Source organism: Hydractinia symbiolongicarpus, chromosome 3 (genome assembly GCF_029227915.1).
Source record: "Hydractinia symbiolongicarpus strain clone_291-10 chromosome 3, HSymV2.1, whole genome shotgun sequence".
In the NCBI taxonomy this organism is placed as follows: Eukaryota; Metazoa; Cnidaria; class Hydrozoa; order Anthoathecata; family Hydractiniidae; genus Hydractinia; species Hydractinia symbiolongicarpus.
The window spans coordinates 23,262,223-23,286,721 of record NC_079877.1 but is presented as its reverse complement, the minus strand read 5'-3'; the positions used below and the strand labels follow the sequence as shown (position 1 = coordinate 23,286,721).

Genomic DNA, 24,499 nt, shown 5'->3' with positions numbered 1-24,499 from the left:
CTTTATATGATCCACTATAACCCTATTCATCCGGGGTGAGCGTCATAAAAGACCACTGGCAAATTCAGACTTTATCTGGTATTACGAGGTAAAACAGATCTTTTGAAACAATAAGTCATAATCACGAGGGAAGACTCAAAACTCTTATCTCAAGTGGTAAGTCTCTTCATATGCCACATGCACAGGGAGTTTTTTTCCTATTCTTTTTCAATATGACTTGAATATTTGTTTCAATGTATGAACTTTTCATGTTTCTATTTCGTTAAAATGGCTGATGGATGGCTTGATACACAACGTTATTGAAATTTACCCTCAGAAGTGGCAAATACGCTAACGTACTGTCTAACTTAGTAAATTTAAATACTTGTACCATATGTCTTGACAATATTAGGCATTCTATTAATCTAAGTGTCGCTATTTAAAGCCTACATTACTACAAGGTTAAATAGTCACATCACATTCGCAAATTTACAGAAAAAGACATGGTTAGAAGGAGTAATATGTTCTTACTGTCGCACTGACACTTATATTGTTTTGGCTCGCATGTATCTTTACATCTCCCATGTTGACATGGTTGGTTTACTTGACAGTAAGCACCAAGCTAGAAAATTGGAATTGCTAAATAATATATTAACGAACTTTACCCCACTACCCCCTAAATTTTAGAGAACGCTTTTGGTAACCGACTTTTTACGCCGCACAGGCCTGTTGTGAGTATGACACATCGGTTAACAGATGGTCGAGAGAAAATTGGAGGAAAAGATTCCTTTTTGCAAACCCCTTTAAAAAGTTCCACTTTTCAGGTTTAGAAATAAATTATGCCGTCCTTGTAAACTAAATAACTTCATCCAATTTTTATTCCAAATTGTGACTATGTGCTAACTTTTTTATTTTCCTAAAACTTTGGGTTGTGGAAGTTGATTTGCGAAAGTTAAAAAACAATATCTGCAAAAATATTCTATACTATATTGACATTTCTATATTGACAGAAGCGAAATTATATATTCAAGCAAACACATAAAAATAATTAAATCTCAATGATTATTTTAGAAATACAAAAAACGCTCTAGCTAATACAAATAAATTAGCAAAATACTTCATGACACATCACAGACGTTATATATCAAAGATCTCAACACAAAAATATGCAAAAATGCTTAGGGCCAGGATACACTTGTATAATATGATTAAATATATATTATATAATATAGTCACAATTTTTCTACAATGTACTTATAATTTGTTATAATATCGTTATAATTTCATTTCATTTCAAATAATCGTTGCCACAACAACGGTAGCAGATAATAGATCTATTGTCACACAAACAAAAGGCATTCGAAACCTGATCGCCAACAATTTTATTAAAATCAAACTCGTTTGATTTTATTCAACTATTATAGCCATGCAGTAAATTATGAGGTTATGACGCACATGCTAGATGTTGAAATTATACATTTATAGCTATAATATAAGAAATAGACCTTTTTACTGATAGTGCTACCATTTTGAAATTTATGACTGCGCAATGCAGTATGGGAAAATCAGGGTATCTTATGTAATTTCGGCAAAGGTAACGTACTGTAAACATTGGTATGAAACTGTCTAACAATGGTATATTCACAAAAAGAATTAAACAAGTGGAGTGTTCAGAACGTAAGGAGTTATTTGTTAGCTAGGGGGTCCTTTAAGGGGGGTACTTGCTTAATCCCCCTGTATCTTAATCGTTGGAAAGAAAACAAAAAGACATTCAAAACCGACGTGTCTTTAAATTAACTGTCACATGTATCAAAATAACCTTTCCAGAACAGATAACCACTGGATGGATGACTGAATACGTGTACTGTCCTGATATCACTACCAAATGCCTTCTGGAGTATGCACAAAAAAGTCTGGCTGTCAGAGCTTTAAAAGAGGGAGAGAATTTAAGGAATGCTGGACATGTTAAAAATGTTGAGTTCAATAACATATCTCAATGTCTAGAACAAAACAGTGGCTAAAGTTTGACGAAAAGTTCATCTTCCTGCAAAAATGTCGTCAATGTCTTTTAAAAGACCACATCCTGTGCATCCATCAGACCATGTCAAAGTACCACGAACTTCGTTTGATCTTCGTGTTATGCATCAACGTACAGCTAATAATATTAATTAAGATCAATTAGCATCGGCTACTGATGGACAGGCTTCTGTTTTATATTTTCGAAAGAATGTTCACTTTGAAGATGACCATAGCTACAACTCTGTACCAGAAAATCTATTAAATGTGAAACTACTGACTATGGAAGACATCTGCAAACAATCATCATCGCCAAATGAATTTTTTGCTACGCTTGCAGAAAACAGAACAAAGAAACATATTAACATTATTGAAGATGTGACGAAAAGTCAAGCAAGTAATAAGCACTAAATTACCGCCATGGTATGATCACAGCATCTGTTTTACAAAGTGTTATTTCCCTGTCAAAAAATAAAAACCCATCACAATTATCTGTTGAAATTTGATTGGAAAAATTTTGGGTTATAACAAAGCGATTCGTGCGTGAATGTGAATGTACAGAATCTGGACTTAAGATCCATCAGAGGTAACATATAGTTGGTGCTAGTGTAGATGGACTGGTGCAATGCTCCTGCTGCAACTGGAAGTCTGGAAATTAAGTGTCCGTTTAATCATCGGGACAAAACTATTGAAGAGTATGTAAAACAGAAAGATGCATGTTTAGAATTAAAATCTGGTGTATACAGTTTAACCCTATTCGGTCCGGGGGGGGGGGATACCCCTGACTGTTTTTTTAATAACTCATTATTGCTATGTTATATGGCTATGAAACTTACTGAGTTTCAATAAATATCTATTAGACGCCTGCATGCCAAATTTATTTGTCTTGATATTGACCATGAAGAAGTCAAAACATGAACAACCTAAAAACCATCAGTGTAGAAACAAGCACCTTTGGTCTAAACAGTTTGCGATGTTTAGCCCCAAAAGTTTGGAATAAACTTTCTTTTCACACGAAAAGTTGTGAAGGTCTAGTTAAATTTAAGCAAATGATTAAAAAATGGAATGGCTCTCACTGTTCATGCACAGTGTGTCGGCAATTGATTCCATAACTTGCGTAATCAATACGAAAATGTTAGAGGCGAAATGTTTATCTTTTTATTTATTATTTATTCATTATTTAATTATTATAGTTTTCATCTAAATTCTAAATATATAAAAATATTTGGTCGGTTTTGATTAGTTTTTTGCAAAATTTTAATTTTTTAAAGAACTATTGTATATAATAACCGACGGTAAATAAAATAAATCAATCAATCAATCATTACTCGAAACTACCCCTAAAAATCTCTATGAAATCCTGATAATGGGGAAAATTTAATAACTTCTGTTAGGATTATCATTAGAACTTGAAACTTGCAAAGCAACTTTATTGTATTAAGAAGAATCATTTTGCATAATTTAGACACGTGATTAATCCGATTTCCCGAGTTTGTAGTATTTTACGCAAAAATCGGAAAAAGACGGATTCTCGGTCAATTTTTGGCAATTTTTTATGCGATCCACGTAAAAACCGGAAGATATGTTAAGTAACTTTTATTTAGCTTTAAGAAACTTCAAACAGAATGCAAAAATTCGCTCTGAAACAAAAGTAATTAAATTTTAAGCAGATAGTGGCATTTTTACCAAATTTTAGGCTTCTGATGAGGTCACAGAAAATGTGCTGACGCAAGTAAAAATCTATTGCTGCCATTTTGTTCCTTTTATGACGTACTATAAGTTTTCCAAGTTTTAATCTGAACGACCCTATGGAAATATATTGAGGAGGGGGGATTCTGCTCCCCCCGCCCCCCCAGTCAAAGTATGTACGAAAAACCCCGGACTGAATAAGGTTAAACTTTACATTCAAGTACAGCATCCAATGTTTGTTACTGGTTCTCCACACACAAATTTTGTTGTTTATCTACCCAAAGAGTCATGCTACATTGACAGTTTTTAAAGATTCAGAATTCATTAATGTTATTCCACTTTTGGAGGGTTTTTTCAATATGCATATTTTGCAATGTTTGAAAAAAGAATACATGATATTGTTACATGCAAGGATATTTTAAAAGAAATAGTAAATGATGTTGCAAGAACTTTGCCATGTATATGCTTATCACCAGCGTTATATAAGAGGAGAATAATCAAATTCGAAATTAATTTGGAATATTGTCACAACAACAAAATATTGTCCACGATTTATTTTCCAACGACAGCTATCACAAGCATTATAAAATGGTTCTCAACTAAATTTTCTAAAAAAAACATAAAATTGCGAAATTGAAATGACTGCAAAAGTTTCATGCAATAAGTAATAATAATTTAATAATTAATAATATGTATATGCTTGTAAAAAACATGATCGAAATTAGCATTTTTTATAAATTTGTGGTTTTAAAAAAGCCTTTTTGTTGATAATATGTCAAGAAGCCTTATGTCACTGCAATCAATTGGGGCCATAACAACTTTACTAATGGGGGTTGCATATTAACAATAGCTGCAGGAATTGTCCAAATGTAATCACACATATCGATAATTGATATTAGTAATATGTTTTCCAATAATCGGAACTCTTTCAACCGTGCAGTAACTCTTTCAATGTGTATTCTTGCGCGTACTACTCTTTTACCATGATAAACTTCTGATCTTGTAAATTTTCTTTTTTCGCGAACAAAAGGCGGTAGAACACATGTTACTTGGTGCGGCAAAAATAGATCTTGCACATTGAAACCTTTATCAAAAAGAACCATAAAACCAGGATGAAATTTTGAAGCAACATTTGTATCATCAGCAATAAACGATCTGTACTAGATCCAGCATAGGAAGGAGATACGTAAGAGATTGACCCCGATTTTGTACAAAATATTTTTTTTTTAACGTGTTTCGGCTTTTGTAGGTGCTGTATGTTTGGTATTGTGCTGCAACATATTTTTAATGTTCAACATATTGTTCAGTGCAGTGACCAATACCTTCACATTTGTTGAAAGTAGCAGAAAAATCCAGTGTTTCATCAGGTGTTGGCCAATATATTAGTTGTTCAAGTTCCAAACTAAGAAAAATGATGAATGTTGTAATAATGTCGGAGGCATTTTCAGTCGATATTCCAAATCTGAACGCTAAGTCAGCAACAGGCGCATCAAGTCTTATCCTCATCAACGTCATTAATATTTTATTCTCTAAGCTTAGAGAACGGCTTGAACCAGGTTTTCTTTGACAAAACAATTTTGACTTGACTATACTGATATTGTTAATTTTTACAGAATTGTAACCTTTGTAATATTGGAGCTTAAATGTTTCGGCCGAACATGCTCAACAATCAATCGAAAAACTTTTGATGATGGACATCCCGTGTACAATTTTATAAATTTTTTGTTACTGTGGATGCAATCCCATGACATTCTTGTATAAATTGTATTTAATGACAATCTGCTGGAAGTTGTGGATGCAGTGGACAACGTAGGCAATAAAATATTGGTAGTACTAGTTGGTGATAACATTGGAATATGTAATTCTAAAGCAGACATTGATGAGGTTTAGCAAGTGGGCGATAACAGAGTTGTCTCACTAGCTGGTGATAATAATGAAAGATCTGTTGATGAACTGGTTGGTGACATTAACAAAGAGGCATTTTTAGGAGAAGTTAGATCAAGTGTAACACCAAAGTCAATTTCATTTACATTGTCTGGTTCTGTTTTGACACCAGCTAAAGCAGTTGAAGATGGAACAAATTTATCTCTTTTGCACTTTTTGTTGGGAAGAAAAACTCTTTTTTTTGGTGTTTTTCTTTTTTTTGAGTTTTAATCTGTACCATAATCTTTTAAATACAATGTGGGTAAAGGACTTGCATCCGTCGGTTTTCCATATTCAAAATGATTTGAATAGATTACATGATGTTTTTTAAACACAAAATACTTTCTGTTACAAGCGGACCCCCACTTAGTATATAACTTAGGGTTTGTACAAGTGTAAAAACGTAGCTCTAAACTCCCATTAAATGCAGTGATGTGTGGCTTAATGGCATATTTTTCTGGATATTCACGAGCATTGTTACATGCTCACACCACAACGATCATTAATTCTCATAACAGTAATTATTCTTCAATAAAAACCACAGAACAACAGTACACATTAAAAGCAACTTTGTTCAAAGTTTGTTTTAATTTAAGATACCCTGATTTTCCGAAGTCATAAATTTAAAAATAGTATCAATATCCGTAAAAAGGTCTATTGTAAGAAATTATAACCATATTTTAAACATATTTTAAGAAATTTTATTGATATTAAAAGGTATATTTCAGTGATGTTATACAAGTGTATCAGGTCATTTATGTTAATTATAAATATTTATGGCAAATGTTTAAAACGCTAAATTGAATAGCTGAAATTATTGGTAACCCTTGTAGCCTTTAAACTATAAGCATGTGCCAAACTCAGAGTTACTGGATGATGTCGATCATGCATAATTAATAGAACTTCCAAAATCAGTCCAAAATTCTATAGGACCGATTACTATTTTTTAAAAAATATGGCAATTCCAAACAACTTTTTTAAGTTGTGTTGTATGAAATCAACTTATTTCAAAGTGGGACGTAAGCTTTAAAGTAAAAAAATAATTTTGGAAAGTTTATCATTTCTTCAACATATAGTTTAGTCAAGAAATGATAAACTTTCCACAATAATGAACAGACAAACCGAAATAGTATCTTTAAAATCATTTACTTGATAAAACGTAAAAAAGTGCGCCGCAGTTGGGCATGAAAATTAATTGAAAACAGCAATAAGAAAATAAAATCCTAGAACTACGACTTACATTTCTTAAAGTATCATCTGTTTCAACATGAGTCCAGCCTTTCTCCACTTCCAGGTTTGTTCCATTTTCATTATGTCGGCTGTGATGTATCATACACATCTTTTCCTCGTCTTTTAAACTGATACTTTTACATTTAGGATAGAACATACATTTTTCAACACACTGTTCAAAGGTAACATGATGAACAAGCGAATGTTTACTTTTTCGTAAGACTTTTCCTGGATAGAATTTCGTCCAAGCTCCATCGAATTTACCACAATCTGGTAATCTGAGTATTGTACAATTCAGGACAGGCAACAGCAACAAAACTGAAGTCAAATTCCAACCTTTCATCTGCATTCTGTATGATTTTACACCAAAGTTTGGCTAGAGATGGAATGAGCTTGATTTATGACTTATTCGACTATTTCATCGGATGTGTGTGTGCGTGTTTTCTTTCTTTCTCCACGGTATCAATAATGCATTTAAAGCACTCGATAATCCAAATGTATTGTATATAAATACGTACTTTTTGTATAATTAATATTGTTTCTAATATGTGATCCTTATTATGGTTACAAATATTATTTATAAAAATACTTTTTATATGCATTAATTTTTATAACATAGCAGAAAAACTACTTGTACAATCACCAAAAATAATATTTACACAATACTAAGTGCTATAATTGACAGCTATTGACATTTTTAATATTGATGAGTTTTTCCGACAGCGGCCTCGCGTGCGCAACAAACGTATTTTTAATTTATTGTGTTGGATTTTACACTTGCACGAACGTACGTAGCCATATTTGAACACGCCCCGGAGAAGAGTGATTTTTTAAGAAAGTCTCCTGCGGTGATCATTTTTAAAAAAGCCTTCTTTGTACTGAGAATTATTCTGGTATAGAAAAAAATTAAAGCATGCTATACTGTTTTTGACCGAAATTAATCAAAGGATTAGATTGATTTTTTTTACACAGATTTGGAAAACTTATGGATTTTTTAGGATTTTTGAGGGTTTAAAAAACCATAAGAAAAGTGTAATTTCAAGAAACATAGCTTGATTATAGTGAATCCACTTAACAAAAAACCTTACTGAACATGATGGTGATATAAAATTGGCATAATGACCAGAAATGGCTCAAATTTAAATACTGCTTCGTTTTAAACATATTTGGCGTAGTAAGGTAAAAAGGCATGCTGAAAATGATAATATGTTAGTGTGGTGTCATGTGAAAAATACTGAGTTAGCTGAAATAGAGAATTATTTTATATTTTCACGCATAGTGCAATTTTTTGTCTGAACTGAGTCAGAAATTCCACCTAATTTTCTTAATGTTTGAATATTGGTAATCTTTCACTATAGTTACAGCATCGCTCTTTGCAGTATTACGAAAGTCATAAAGGAAAATTCTCTAAATTTATTAATAATGGGCTATGTTATTTTGATACAGAGCGCCCAGTTGAGTTTTACATAACGTAAAAGATTCATGATATTATCAAATTATAAATTCATAACAGCTTCAATATAGGTTCATTTCACATAACTCGAATATGTAACTTTGTATTTCAAAAATCTCTATTTCTTCAGAGTTTTAAATATTATCATTTGGCTGATAAACTCACTAGAAAGCTGAAAATGTTTATCTAAAACACAACATAACCACCCTGAACACCAGGTTGTTAATATTCAGTGATTATATTTCTTATTATTTTATTTTAATTTATTGGTCATTTATCGGCCAGTTGTAAGAAAAATCACGTTACCTAGGTCGAAAGTATCGGTCGATCTTGCCATGTTTATACTCTGACCGACGGTAGTATTTCTCTGAAGAGATAAATTAAACATTTATTATTATATATATTAAATGATAGTTAGCTTGTTAGGGTTTGTAGAAAACAAGATTATTTTTGAAGACAAGATAGTAGGAATCATGATTTGACAGAGAACGAACACGTTCGATTTAAAGTTTATTATACCATTGTTCCAAATTTTTGATGTACTGTAACTTGATTTTTGAGTCTGTTTGATATAGCAATGTTTTATCGATTCTTTGGCAATTTTCTTTATTTACATTTATAGCTACCATTATGGTTGCTATGTGGTTAAAAGTTATGCGTGCTGTATAAAGCCCATGGTTACTCCTTTTTTGTTGCCAATCAGATTGGTCGAAACATTGTCAGATTCTGGTGTTTTGAGAGTGACATGACTAACTAAACGTTTTTTGTCAACAAATGTATGTTCAAAACGTAAGTCACAGGCTAAAACCTGGTGTAATCAATTTCAAAGTTAAAAGCTGTAAGAAAGCTCAAAGTTAAAATTCGAAAATCAAATAAACGTTCGATAGGAATGTTGCGAACGATGCTTGCCGTTATAGGCGAGGTTTAATTCAAGACAAATATATAAACTTTACATGCAGCTGAAAAAAAGGTGATACCCCTTTCGATATTCCATTAACAAATATACACAAGAAGCGTTTCACAGTTTTCAAGTACAGTTTTTACACCAGAGGTTATCACGCATATAAAAACACACGGAATCCACTTGTCGGCGATGATCTGTTGATCTGTGAACAGAATGAACGCAATTAACGCAATAGAATCGCAATTGCGATAGTCTTCGATTATTGCCTTTTGAAAAAAGTGGTGGGGATGTCGCGCTTAATGGAGTAAATTGGCATTCAAGTCAAATTTCTTCAATTTCGAAATCCTTGCATTCGTGTTGCTGTCACGAGGGTGAACAGAGAAGCTTGGCCTTGAGGTTTATTTAGATTCAGAAAAATTCTGTGCACTCCATTAACAATTTTTTTTAATTAAATTTTCTTACATTTTACAATTGATGATGATGTAGTACTCAACGTGACTTCGCGCCTACGTGCCTTTTGTTTTTACGTTCCTTGTGTGCCCAGTTCTTGACGTCACCCTAAACAGGTTGAGACAGCCAACATCTTAAATAGTGAATTTTTGCTCATAGACTCGAAAATTACCACGAACATTACCAAGTGTTGCCCGGACCAAGTAACAACTTGGTGAAAAAAATTGCTGATGCTAGCATTAAATATACTGAAATGGGTAAAAAATAGCTAATGTGACAGACATGAAGAATGGATAGGGATCTTAACATATCTGACTAACCCTGGATCCGTTCAGGCACGAATCTAGGGTTAATCAGATAAGTCGCGTGACTGAGTGTAAAATTTGACGTAAAATGGAAGTCAAGCGAATGATGTCGACGTTCCGGGAAAAAAGACGATACTGAACTTGGAGACGCAGCACGTTAATAAATTCGTTCAGATTCTAATCTTTTTACAGCGAGAAACCACGGCTCGCAGCCCTCTCCATTTCGGCTATGGCGATGTTGACGTCATAGTAGTGACGACATACCATACCGTATGGACTGACATTTTGTTTATTTTAACTAATTAGTCACTCAGTCAGGCAAAAAGCAAACAGCTTTGGCCTCGACCATCCCAATGTCAAAATTGTAACGTAGTTTATACACGTAGAAAATTTAGGTTCCGTACTGCGCGGTTACTTATAACCTGTTATGCTATAGTTTTAGCTCCCATCCGTCAAGGTCAGTCAAACACTCACGCTTTTCCGTTCTATCTTATTAGTATCATACGAGCATTCAACGAGCATTCAATTAACACACGGAATTAAAATATGTTGGTGAAATTACCACGTATAAAATTGAAATTCGGAAAAAGATCCTTCAAATATCTTGGTGCAGCATTATACAATGACTTACCATTAAATATACGTTGTTGCGATGATTTGCTTCAGTTCAAAAAATTAGTTTATCAACATTTTATGTAAATATTCGCTTTTAAAATAGGTTTAAATGTTTTAAGTAATTATTTAAGTAGCTTCTGTTTCTAAATTTTGTGCATTCTAGTTTCACATTTTTCTTTTTTTCTTTTTTTTGGGGGGTATGTATGCGTTTTATATTCATTGCTTTTGTTGTTAATCTAAGTTGCACTCGGCAATACAAGCTATATCTGACTTTGCAATGGTATTATTTAAAGTAAAAAAAGTTAGTTTTTAGATTCGATTCATTAGATTCGCCTTCTTTTACGTTACCTTATTAAGGGAACATGCTGCACAAATCTGTAGATTTTGTTAGAAGATGAGTTCAATGAGATCAATTTGTTTGCGTTGCTCATAAACATAGAAGTAAATATTCTTCTGTATGAAATTGCAAAATAAGAATAAAATTGAAATATTTAGGTATGATTTACTCATCATATATCGTCGTGAACGCAAAAGGTAAATATTTGTGTGTAAATTAATTCTTTTTAAAATTCGATTTGTTTTTCAATTTTTCTGTAGTTTTTCTCCTTCTCTCTGTATGTATACATGGTTTGACATGATCCAGACTGCCATTGTATCTGTTTCGTCTTCATTTTGGGTAGCTGATCAACCTTTAATCAAACTTTGGAGTTGTAATTCACATTTGACTATTGTCCCAGGTTGGAATGTAGCTGCTTATCACGCTGCTCAGAATAAGAACAAATACGGTGAGTGAGATATATTTTTTGTTCCCATTGTGCATCCCGTTAATTTATAATCCAATGTCATTAAGAAGGCTAAAATAATTTAGAAATTGTTGTATTTGCACTCTTGGCGTTTTGTGTTGGTAAGTCATGGGGGTCTTCCCATGCAATTGGCTGTTGAACTGAGATATGGCAAAAAATGTCCCTCTTTTTCGTTTTAGTTACCATAGAGGATATATTTTAAGAAAAATATCAACTTTAAAGGTATAATCTTTCACGAAACAAAGCTTTCCGAAACTAAATAATCGCAAAATTTTTAGAAAGTTTCGCGAATTAGCCGATTTCGGAATTTTTACGAGAATCAACTTTCGCAAATTCTTGGATATTACGAAAAAAAAAAACTATGTAGCTATTATTTCACATTATGTCATTAAACGGATGTAGAAATTCAAGTGAAGCAAGAAAAGCAAGTTAATAAGTTTTAAATACATCAAATGCATTTCTGTCATCGATGTCGCGGTCCGAATCGTCATCATTATTGTCATCGTCATCTCAGCTAACTGGCAATAAATAAAATGAATTTAACATGTTTTTATCTGCTACGTTTCGCATAAATGTTTTTCTTCGTATTTATTCTTTTATTGTTAGCAATTCATTCTTTTTCAACAGACTTTTTTTCTGTTACACCTCGAGAGAATACGAAGAATGAATAAAATGGATAGAAATAAACGTTTTTATTGGATATTTAGCACCTTCACATAGAGCCACAATCTCCTGACTATTTTTCCGAAAAATATTCGCTAACTTGCACGCCTTATTCTGCAAATAAGACCGTTTCTCATTTCGTCCTGCAATTTATCACACGACAGCATGTTTCATAGGAGATCTCCCTGGATCTATTTTCTTTATTAAAGAATAAACTTTTGCGATGTGTTATAAGAAATATTTCGCCAGAATAAACTTTCGCGATTTATAGAAATCAAATTATCCAAAAATCGAAAATCGCGAAGTTCCCATCAACATCAAGTTCCCATGTTACATACTGAAAATATAACATTGTTTTTGTACTTTTTTTAGAGATTTTAAAATGAAGAACGTCATCTTAATTGTGTTTGCAATCACGTGTGTGCATCTAAATAACAACCTCGTAACATGTGATGCTATTGAGAACTTATTTGAACAGATAAGCAAAACGTTCTCACCTCTTGCTACTCAACTTACAGCTGCATCAGGTACTGATGGTGGGGACAACGACGGGGAGCCACCGGCTAAAAGTTCTAAACGCATACGCCAATATGCTGTTTTTTATTTGTCTGATGCGCCTACCCTTACGCTAGATCCACCTCCCACAGCATTTCCAGCAGATAAGATAATTGATGGCAATAATTATTTAGCAGCTATTATCGGTGGACCCACAGGTGTTCACACAGAAGCAATGTTACTGCCGAAATTAGAGAGCAAGATAGACAACTTTAAAAAAGAAAAAAGCAAGAATCCAAATTGGTACCTGTTTTCTTACAATACTCCATGTTGTAAAGCGAATCATTCTGTAAAAAATCAATGTGGTGGGGGGTCTTGTTCAGAACTGATTAACAACTACATCAACACACATCGAGCAAAGTTAGACAAGATTTATATTGCATGGGACAAGTTTCTTGGGATAGGTATGCAACCACTTTCGAGACAGTATCTATATATTTTAAATACTTTGTTGCAGCAGAATACCGCTACAGAGGAGAAAGTTAAACTTGTCGTTCGTCCAGAAGGATTTGCAGACAAACAGGCGCCAAGATCATCTTTTTTACAGAATGAAGTTATCAATTGTTTGAAAAAGGAAGCAAAAGAAGAATACTTTACAGATAAATCAAAGTTTGACGAGAACATCATAAAAATTGTTAATACGCTGACTTGGCACTGTGGAACAACGGAATTAAAAAAAGGTTCATCCAAACTGTACGAGGCCAATTGTTGGACTTGTAAAGTTACAGAATGTCCCAAAATGGCTGACGCTGTTGCAAAATGCGCACCGAAAAAATCCAAAAAAATAGGTTTAGGTCCCGCCATCGATCCTATTACCGGTAAAAGAAGCAACAGCGCGTATGATGTTAGAGGAACTTCGGATGTGTCCCCTTATGAAAAAGAAAAATGTAAAAGGGACTGACAGAATAAGAGAGTTAAAGGGAGTGCGACAAGGGTAAATACAAGTATCCTGCGTTTTGCCGATGTAGAAATAAAAAGGACAGTAACGTAAATATCATTTAATAAAACGAATAATAGCAGAAAAGAATTATTAAATTTATTTGATACAAAAACTTTGGAAGTATGAGAGATGTAAGAAAAATATGTTCGAACTATCTATATTTTATTAAAGTTCAATAATCTTTTCCATTTATTTGTCTTTACCCTGTTCAGGTTTGGCGAATAATGACCCGGATAAATATTTTGTATTAGTTGGAGAGCAAAAGAATGAGCAAAAATCTCCAGCCCCTGCTTTTGCTTTCTGTAGCCGTGATACACGTATATTTTTAAAAAAAGCAATCAGCTTATAAGTAACTGTAATAAAATCTACAGGTTTACTAAGCAACTTTAATACATGTAATATTGGATATAACCAACACATTATTTCTTGGAGTAGCAAGCGTTGGTTTTGACTGCTTTTTGTGTCTTTGGGGTAATGCTTTGTACCAATTTAATTAATCTAAACAGAAATTACCTTGAGTTTTAAATAATAACACCAAGGTTTTTTGGTAATTTTCAAAATTGTACGACTTTCTGCTAAGCAAATGTTAAGCAACTTTTCTGTCGATCTGGAGACAGTATTTTTGCAACTCCTCACGTACTAGAGCAAAAAGTAGACTTGCTTTTAAGAAAATACATGTAAGGTCCAAAATTAAACATATTTGATTTTAAATCTAGTATCAGTTGCTTTAGATGGGAGAAAACGCTTCTCCCCTACCTACGTTCAAACATGAAGATATACACCTATAAAGACCTAAGATAATAAAAAAACTGGAACAGAAATCTGTATGTCCGTAGTTTACACTCTCATGGCATAATATTACTTAATTGGGTAAAAATTTGCGCAAAAAAGGAACGAAATTGTGGTGACATAACCGGAATTGGATCACTTGCAATCAAGATAAAAGCACGTTTTTTTCTCACTTTTGTTGCCTTAAAACATGGTGGCTAAATCTTAGAACAAACGTTTTCTAAATCTGAATATAAGGGACTGACAGTATCAAGCTAAACTTTTAAACCTATTGATGCTGTGCAGGGTAAGTGGGGAGGGGGTTATGGTGAGTAATTTCACCACAAATTTACTTTGTTTTTTATTCTTAAAAAACTTGGTGACGTTTAGTGTTTTTTATTAGCAACATTGAGTTTGAATTTCCATTTTTAAGGTTTCTATGGCAACCGTGTAACTAAACAAAGAATAAGAAGTCCTGTTTTCTTTAAGAATTGTTTTTACTCACCATCTGTATTATCCCAAAGAAGTATTCAGCGAACAAAAAGTCACTTGCAAACCAATTCAATTGGCTCATAATAGTCAGCCGCGAAAATTACACGTTCTTAGAAAACTGATTGCTGATGTCAGCTTTTTTTCCCACATATCAATTTTTTTCCCACTCGGTCGCAGGAAAACTTGATACCTAACGAACCAGTACATAAAGGGTTGAAAAGCTAATCGGAGTTCATACATGATAACGAAAAACACCATCCTTCTCGGTGTGCCCGCTTACAAACCAGCACATGCGCTCATTTCAATTTCAACTGATGTGCGCGTGACTATACTATTCCCACGATGTTTTTTTTTATAATTGTCTTATTACCTGGCACAGTAATTATCTGACTTTTTTGTATTGGCTTATATCATTCACCTGACCAGGCGCCTTTTTCTGTAGCGACCAGCTAAAATGTAAACACAAAGAGTCAACAAACTTATGTAAATGAGTTCATAAGCCATTAAATATATGTTATCAATAGAGACCGTTAGATTCATGTCAATATGTTCCAGAAGTATATATCGTACAATATAGTGGCCATAAAATAAAATACTTCCTCAAAAGCTACAAACAGCTAACAACAGTCATCCTTTTTTCACACCTTGAGTTCTTTAAACAAGGATAAAAATCCACCGAACACCACTCCCGAATAATCATCAACTATTTCCTCAAAAAACATGTTACATGTAATGTCTTTATATTTTCCTTATTTATACATAGGACCAACAAATAAACTTTAAAGTATGCAGTGGCTGTGAAGAAAAGGATGATGGTAAAGTAATTGGTCATCTCCCAATTATCAGCCAAGACAGCAACGTTTAGAACATTCAAAACAAAACTCTTAGAATGTTTTCATTGTGTTCGAAAATTGCATATAATTATATTCTCTTTCCTTAGTTGATCGAACGTTAACTGTTCTCAGAAGACATGGTTTCTACATGAACATATTGTACAGTAGACTCTATAACTCGACTTTCTATTACTTGAACCTCTCCTTAGCTCGAACACTCTTTCCGACATAGTAAAAATTTCCTAATTCTCATAAATCATTCTCTATTACTCGAACCTCCTTAACTTAAACAGCTCCGTAATTCGAACAAGAATTTTCCTTCTCTAAATCTAACTTTATGGCATGTATCTGGAGCTTTAAATGCTTTGAAAGCGGCAGTCGAACAAAGTGACGTAATTCGAATGATTCAAATATCAATTTAAAATAATTGTAAACATTATGGTGAAGCTTAAAACCCGCAAACATGGCTTCCGTTGCAAATGCGAAAAGCTGTGCAGAGAATGAGTCATACAGTTATAAGGCACAATCAATATAGAAAGTGGTGCGGAGAGGTTGCCAAGGCAAAGGCATTAAGCACGGCAAGGACAGGGCAAAGGCAGGCAAGGAAATAGGAAGAGGAATCAGGAAGGCAGGGGTAGGCAAGGCATGGGAACCACAGGCAAGGACATAGTAGGCAGGCACCAGAAAAGGCATAGGAAGGGTAGGCAAAGAAAGGCACGGTCAGTGCTGGCAAGGCAATGGAACGGCAAGGCAGGGGTGCATGACTTTAGTAGAAAATCTCCACTTTACAACTCAAAGATTGCGTATACTCAATATGTCTAAGTTAAGTATCATATTAGTCCAGGAGTATAGAAAATATTGAGGTGCAAAAGTTTCAAATTCAATATCTCAAAAAAAAGTCTCAAATTTATCTCAGATCAATACACAGTGAATCATAGCAGAATTATGTGCCATTACAAGTATTTAAACAATCGTTCATAACGACATATCATTTTTTGATAAATCTGAGATTAACTTGGTTCCAATGACAACAACATTAAAAAGTCAAGATATAGAAATAATCAGAGAAGTTTTACTCAAAGATTACCTATTATATGAAAACCTGGTTGTTGTAGGTGCAAGATAATTATGTTTTTCCTAGCCCTGTCCAGGATTTGAACCTGGACCTCTCATTAGCATGAGTGTCATAGCCATTAGACCAGCAGGGCATAAACATAAATATATATACAAAACTTTACAGGTGAGTATTATATACACTTAGGAATTTACGCTGGTTAAGCCACAAGTAACTGTGTTACCTGGCGTTAAACGCTTGATGGAACAATTAATACAAATTTTAAACTGTACCACACATTCAGGTGGCTCGCTTTAGTACAGGTGTGCAGTATATCATAAATCGAGTGAAACACACAACATTAAAGGTGTGTCGGGTGTGTAATTATATTTTTCAGATTCACAAAATATATACTTCCTTCAACTTTAGCTTGAATAGAAACACAATTTACATATTGTGCCATGTCATAGCGAAAACTGTTTCACAAAATGTTCCCGGTAAAACTTAAAATATATATGTACTTTAATCTGTGGTGCGCCATTAGTATAGGTAAACAAACCCTTTGAAAATAACTTTAGCACAACTTCTGTTAAATAGAAACACAGGTAATAGCTTGTCGTTAACACTAGGCTGAGTGATTAGTACAAATATACTGTGGCGCACATCCGAAAAAACTTTGGTTCACATAAACAGACAGTAAACACCCTGTTGTTATCCTACACAGCTAAAACAATCGTTCAGCAATTTTATTTTGCGGAAAAGTTTTTGTAACATTTAAAAATAAAAACACTGTTCAAAACCTGTTTTTACGCTCCTAAAGAATCCTGCAATATTTTATGGGAAAAGTTTCTGTGCTAGATCAAAAATTAATCATAAAATCGGTCAGCTGTAATACATTTTTAAAAAAACCTTTACTGCAACTTCGGTTTAAAAAAACACAGCGGAAACAGCCTGTTGTTAGCCTGTGCAGCTAAAAATCAAATAGCAGTATATGTTTTGTTTGCAAACAAGTTTTCATGACAGTAGGATAAAAATATCTAATTCCAGACTGAACAAAAACATCATTAGAGCCACGTGTAAAGATCGGGTCAAGTTACAAAAACAGAAATTATTGGGACATTATTTGTATACATATTGTGAAATCAGGTAAGAAATAATGAATACACTTGGAGATTTTCAATACATGTTGACGATTGAACGAGTATTGAAATAATTTTCCCATCTGTAACTTCAGCCGCACTGGTGTATGCTCAGCGGCAGGGTTAAAAAAGTTTATTTCCTGACGTGTGTACAATATATATAGCTAGCTACAATCGTCCATGAAAATATGGCTCTCTATTCCCCCTTAATGTTAAGAACTGCTCTTTTGTTGCTAAGCAATGTAAACAATTACACGTGACATACATGTATATAAACATTAATCATGAGTGAGAACAGAGCGTACTATCTGAAAAATATCTAGCTGGCTATGTTCTTTTGCTGACTTTGCTAAACTTTATTGTTCCTAGTTTTTGGTATAAAATTGCCAGAGACAACACATTTTGTGACGATTGTAGCTAGAACAAGCTGTATGATGGGACATTCCTACAGAGTAGAATTATCTCACCTACTGCGTAGTATATATGTATAATAGCTAGCTAGCTAGTTAGAGGATAGTTCGATTCCTCTTGACAGCGATTCAACATGGGCGAGTGAATGTTACCATAGCCCCGGGTTAACCCAAGCCATGTGAGGGAAATTGGGAAGATGGCACACTGTGTGGGCCGTTGGATGTTGCCGGGAGTTGTCTAGTAGAGCGCAGGCCCTAATTGGGTCTGCGTCGCTCAAAATGAGCATTAAATACTCTAGGACTCTCCATCTAAGCCATGGCCCCTCCTGGAAATAATAGACAGGGTATATCCCTCGATATTTGTGAGGCTAGCCATGTAAAATATGCACATCTATCTATCTATCTATCTATCTATCTAGCATAATTAACTCATTGTGCAGTATGTGTATGACTAGAAAATATGTCTTAAGGATCATTTAAATCTAGCTACATAGCTAATTTTATGCCGGCCAAGTAGCCAGTTTTATGTCAGATAAGTAGCTAGTGAGAAAAACAGTTTTGTGCTGGTTAACTACCTAGTTTATGCTGCTAGCTAGCCAATTTGGTAGTGTTATACCAGCTTATTTTGCCACATATATTGGTAGTTATTTGCTAGTTAGGTGTGGGTGAGAAGAGGTTCATTACATGTAAAAAATAGTGATATACTAGCTAGCTATTCATACTTCCCTCTTTCGTTTTCTTGAAAATATCAGTTCGTCCCCATTTTCCGCTTGGCACCATCTTTAAAAAACAACAAACACTCCATCGCTTTGCTCCTTGATAAACACGTTGTCTCGCTTACTATAAACTGTACTCAAGAATGACCACATTAAATTGCTGGATTACTGTGATTTTTTGTTTGAATTTTTATAATTCGGATGTATAGGGACGAAATCGCATAGAAATGCTATATACTCTCCATCGTACTTCTTTTCCCTTATATTTGGCTTATATAATGAGGAAATAGGCTCCGCTACGCTCCGCAAAAAGAATTGGAATCAATATAGAAAGTGTTGCGGAGCGTGGAACTGAGTTCCCTAGGTTCGCAAGCGAAAAATTTTAGATGCCACTTTCGGTTGAATTGTACAATGAATCGTATAAAAACAAAGTTCCCACGTGCCTCATGGTAATCGATCAAACGGTTTCATCTTCTTATTGAAGATATTATTTTGGTTTGTCTGTTCAGTATTCATATTACTGTGGAAAGTTTATCATTTCTTGAACATGATAGTTTAGTAGGCGACGTTTCGGGAGATCCTTCTCCCATCATCGGGCAAAGAAAAATGATGTTGCACATGTATTTGTATGATTGCAGAGGTTCGAAATTCATAAAATTTAACCAATCAGAAACGAGCTGATAATTACAGTTAATTACGGTAATTAACATTTTCGGACCTGGATGTAGGTAACTACTTCTTCTGTAGGGCTGGTAACCAAATCTCAGGAAGTTGATACGAGATGCTGTTTATGTGTTTGTTACGTTCTACACTGTTGATGGTTTCTTTAATCTTCCTGGCCGTTGTTCTGGATTCTCTGTCAATGATTTTCTTCTCATCCCAATTAAACTGATGACTTCTGCTCCAGCTGTGGTCCGCAATTTCGTTTTTCTTTACATCTCCGTTTCTCACTGCGCGCATATGTTCTTGTACTCGTTGCTTAAACTTTCTTTTTGTTTCGCCTATATACACTGGTTTCATCTTCGATTTGATGAAACATTTCCTGGACGTGCGTACAATATATATATAACTACAATCGTCCAATATGGCTCTCCATTCCCCCTCATGTTAAACACTGACCTTTGTGGCTCAGCAAGGTAAACGATTACACGTGACATACCTTCATGAACATACTATCTGCAAAATATCTAAACTTTTTAGTTCTTGGTTTTTGGAATAAAATTGCCAGTAGAGACGAGAAATTTTGTGGATGATTGTAGCTAGAACAATCTATGTGATGGGACATTTCTAAAGAGTAGAATTATCTCACTCACTGTGTAGTATATATATAGCTAGTTAGCTAGCTAGTTAGAAAATATGTTAAAAACAACTTTTCTATGGTGATATGTAGCTGATTTTATGCTAGCAAAAATAGCTAATTTTATGTTAGCTACATTGGTAGTTTTAACCCATGTAAGTAGTTAATTTTATGCTAGCTGTGTAGCTAGTGTATTATGCTAGCTATATGGCACTGTTTGCTCTTTTTTATGCTAGCTAGTTAGCATAAAAAGAGCAAACAAGAAGTAGCTATATGTAGTTATATAGTTTGCTATCTAAGTTCTATTATTATTGCAGCTAAGTCTGCAGTTTTATGCTAGCTAGCTTTAGGTGTGAGAAATGCTAAGAAGGGGATCATTACATGTAAAAATATAGTGATATATCAGGTAGCTAAACATACCTTTTCTTCGTTTCTTGAAAATGAACTTCTGTCCATTGCGACCAACAAGCCAATATGGCTATCAACGCAATTTCCGTTTGAAGCGCTAAGTATCTTAGAAAAGGTCACGTGATATTAGTAAAAGTGACCATGGCAAAAGCTCCATGCCGACGTGATCTCAACTGGAAACGGCGTGGTCTCGATTAGCCAGATTTTCACGGAACCTTTTAAAGAAATGACCATAAAAAAAGTGGGGTAAGTGGGTCAAAAACGCCCACGTTTTCATCAAAATTTCACGTACTAGGGGGAAACGCGGAAATTTGTCACGCTCTAATATATTTATGGGAACGAGGAAAATAGCTCCGTTCGAGCAATGGCTCTCTCTCCGCAATCAATATAGAAAGTGTTTCGGAGAGGTTGCCAAGGCAAAGGCATTAAGCACGGCAAGGAAAGGGCAAAGGCAGGCAAGGAAATAGGAAGAGGAATCAGGAAGGCAGGGGTAGGCAAGGCATGGGAGCCACAGGCAAGGACATAGTAGGCAGGCACCAGAAAAGGCATAGGAAAGGTTGGCAAAGAAAGGCACGGTCAGTGCTGGCAAGGCAATGGAACGGCAAGGCAGGGGTGCATGACTTTAGTAGAAAATCTCCACCTTACAACTCAAAGATTGCGTATACTCAATATGTCTAAGTTAAGTATCATATTAGTCCAGGAGTATAGAAAATATTAAGGTGCAAATGTTTCAAATTCAATATCTCAAAAAAAAGTCTCAAATTTATCTCAGGTCAATACACAGTGAATCATAGCAGAATTATGTGCCATTACAAGTATTTAAACAATCGGTCATAACGACATATCATTTTTTGATAAATCTGAGATTAACTTGGTTCCAATGACAACAACATTAAAAAGTCAAGATATAGAAATAATCAGAGAAGTCCTACTCAAAGATTACCTATTATATGAAAATCTGGTTGTTGTAGGTGCAAGATAATTATGTTTTTCCTAGCCCTGTCCAGGATTTGAACCTGGATCTCTCATTAGCATGAGTGTCATAGCCATTAGACCAGCAGGGCATAAACATAAATATATATACAAAACTTTACAGGTGAGTATTATATACACTTAGGAATTCACGCTGGTTAAGCCACAAGTAACTGTGTTACCTGGCGTTAAACGCTTGATGGAACAATTAATACAAATTTTAAACTGTACCACACATTCAGGTGGCTCGCTTTAGTACAGGTGTGCAGTATATCATAAATCGAGTGAAACACACAACATTAAAGGTGTGTCGGGTGTGTAATTATATTTTTCAGATTCACAAAATATATATTTCCTTTAACTTTAGCTTGAATAGAAACACAATTTACATATTGTGCAATGTCATAGCGAAAACTGTTTCACAAAATGTTCCCGGTAAAACTTAAAATATATATGTACTTTAATCTGTGGTGCGCCATTAGTATAGGTAAACAAACCCTTTGAAAATAACTTTAGCACAACTTCTGTTAAATAGAAACACAGGTAATAGCTTGTCGTTAACACTAGGCTGAGTGATTAGTACAAATATACTGTGGCGCACATCCGAAAAAACTTTGGTTCACATAAACAGACAGTAAACACCCTGTTGTTATCCTACACAGCTAAAACAATCATTCAGCAATTTTATTTTGCGGAAAAGTTTTTGTATCATTTAAAAATAAAAACACTGTTCAAAACCTGTTTTTAAGCTCCTAAAGAATCCTGCAATATTTTATGGGAAAAGTTTCAAAAATTAATCATAAAATCGGACAGCCGTAATACATTTTTAAAAAAACCTTTACTGCAACTTCGGTTTACAAAAACACAGCAGAAACAGCCTGTTGTTAGCCAGTGCAGCTAAAAATCAAATAGCACTATATGTTTTGTTTGCAAACAAGTCTTCATGACAATAGGATAAAAATATCTTATTTCAGACTGAACAAAAACATCATTAGAGCCACATGTGTAAGGATCGGGTCAAGTTACAAAAACAGAAATTATTGGGACATTATTTGTATACATATCGTGAAATTAGGTAAGAAAGAATGAATACACTTGGAGATTTTTAATACATGTTGACGATTGAACGAGTATTGAAATAATTTTCCCTTCTGTAACTTCAGCCGCACTGGTGTATGCTCAGCGGCAGGGTTAAAAAAGTTTATTTCCTGACGTGTGTACAATATATATAGCTAGCTACAATTGTCCATGAAAATATGGCTCTCTATTCCCCCTTAATGTAGTTTTATCCCAGTTATGTAGTTAATTTTATGCTAGCTTTGTAGCTAGTTTTATGCTATAGCCCTTTTTTTATAGCTAGCTAAACGGTTAAAGTAAGCTAGCTATATGTTATCTAAGTTCTGTTATTATGCCAGCTAAGTGGGCAGTTTTATACTAGCTAGCTTTAGGTGGCAGTAAGGATAAGAAGGGGTTCATCAATGTAAAGAAATAGTGATCTACTAGCTGTACATACCCTTTCTTCGTTTTCCTCAAAATACCCTTCTACCCTATCATCAAGCTATCATCAACTAAATTTTCGTTTCAAGCGCTATGTATCTGAGGAAATGTCATGTGATATTAGTAAGAGTAACTTATGAATCACGTGGCTAATGCTGTATGCCGACCTGATCTTAACTGAAAATGGCGTGTCTCGACCAACCGGATTTTTGCGGAAGAAATGACCATAAAAAATATTTGGGTAAGTGGGTCAAAAGTCTCTCTCCGCAAAAACCGGATAAGTACGAGCGACTTAAGCTGTGCATAAATGATTCTTTGTTAGGCGAAGTGATAATGTACCATCAGTGGGCCAATACTTAAGGAAATGGCAATCGAATTGGCTGGAGATCTATACATTGTATTTCAAGCTTTGGAATGGTGGGATAAAAATTGAAAAATGGAACAAAATCAAGAATATTCCTTGTTTTTAAGAACAAAGTTTCTTTCTTGACAGCATGATTTCTATAAACCTTTTTTCGGCAAGAATAAATAACTGACATGGAATCTCCATCCCTAGTTCGTCAATTTTATCTATAACTTTCCCAGTAACAGTTACTTTAGAACAATTGTTCTTGTTGGTTTTCAAAAGTGGAATACTGTTATTGCACACTTTCCAGATTTTCCAATTGACAGATGACCAATTACTTTACCATCATCCTTTTTTTCCACAGACACTGCATACTTTAAAGTTTATTTGTTAGTCCAATGTATGCCCATAATTTATCTCCAACTAAGAAGAGGGTCTATTTGCTCTTATAGTCGTGTTACCCCTTTTTAAAGGAGCTAATTTCTTGTCATTTTAATCTAACAATTTGAATTTTTTTACAGGAAAAAATATCTTCTAGCTTTACTAGACATCTTATTTTAACAATTGGATTTTATTTACAGATACCGTGCTTAGCGTAAAATGTCGATGTCTGGAAAGCTTTGAAGAATAGGTACATGAGCTTGATCGAAAATTTGCAGTATCTAAGTAAAAGATAGCATTGATCATTGACAATTGCACCAGCCAACCCATGTAGAAAATCTTTAATGGGTTAAATTGAAAATCAATTTAACCCATTAAAGATTTTCGCCTGCAAACACAACGTCTAAAACGCAACAAATGAATCCAGGTAGCGTTCGAGCTGTGAAAGCTAATATCGAACACTGGCCATTCGTAAACTTATGTTTGCGTTGGGAAAAAGGAACCAATACCCGAACTTTTAATTCTTCTAGCAATGCATATGTTGAAAACCACATGGGATGGTATCTCAACTCACACATTCACCAACTGTTTTAGGAAATCGGGAATCTCGGAGAAGAATGCTGAAAATGCTATAATTGAAGATGATGATCCGTTAAAATCG

At 34.3% G+C, this 24,499-nt stretch overlaps 2 protein-coding genes across 2 annotated transcripts; one reads left to right on the top strand and one right to left on the bottom strand.

Moving 5' to 3' along the window:
• Window positions 1–424: 424 nt before the first annotated feature.
• Window positions 425–7,337, bottom strand: LOC130636311 (uncharacterized). The gene is made up of 2 exons (XM_057445985.1): window positions 6,848–7,337; window positions 425–601 (listed from the first exon to the last, which is right to left on the bottom strand). Exons 1-2 carry the CDS (start codon window positions 7,184–7,186, stop codon window positions 455–457), a joined length of 486 nt encoding a protein of 161 aa, XP_057301968.1. The 5' UTR covers window positions 7,187–7,337; the 3' UTR covers window positions 425–454.
• Window positions 7,338–10,461: 3,124 nt separating this feature from the next.
• Window positions 10,462–14,367, top strand: LOC130635456 (uncharacterized). The gene is made up of 2 exons (XM_057444789.1): window positions 10,462–11,349; window positions 12,403–14,367. The coding sequence occupies exon 2, from the start codon at window positions 12,413–12,415 to the stop codon at window positions 13,484–13,486; it is 1,074 nt and encodes a 357-aa protein (XP_057300772.1). The 5' UTR covers window positions 10,462–11,349; window positions 12,403–12,412; the 3' UTR covers window positions 13,487–14,367.
• The last annotated feature ends 10,132 nt before the right edge of the window (window positions 14,368–24,499 follow it).

Bases quoted from the DNA above. Each gene is read 5' to 3' on its own strand.
- LOC130635456 (XM_057444789.1), top strand. From the start codon at position 12,413: ATGAAGAACGTCATCTTAATTGTGTTTGCAATCACGTGTGTGCATCTA.
- LOC130636311 (XM_057445985.1), bottom strand. From the start codon at position 7,186: ATGCAGATGAAAGGTTGGAATTTGACTTCAGTTTTGTTGCTGTTGCCT. The intron at 602-6,847 runs GTAAGTCGTAGT...CCAATTTTCTAG, and splicing joins CAGATGATACTTTAAGAAAT to CTTGGTGCTTACTGTCAAGT.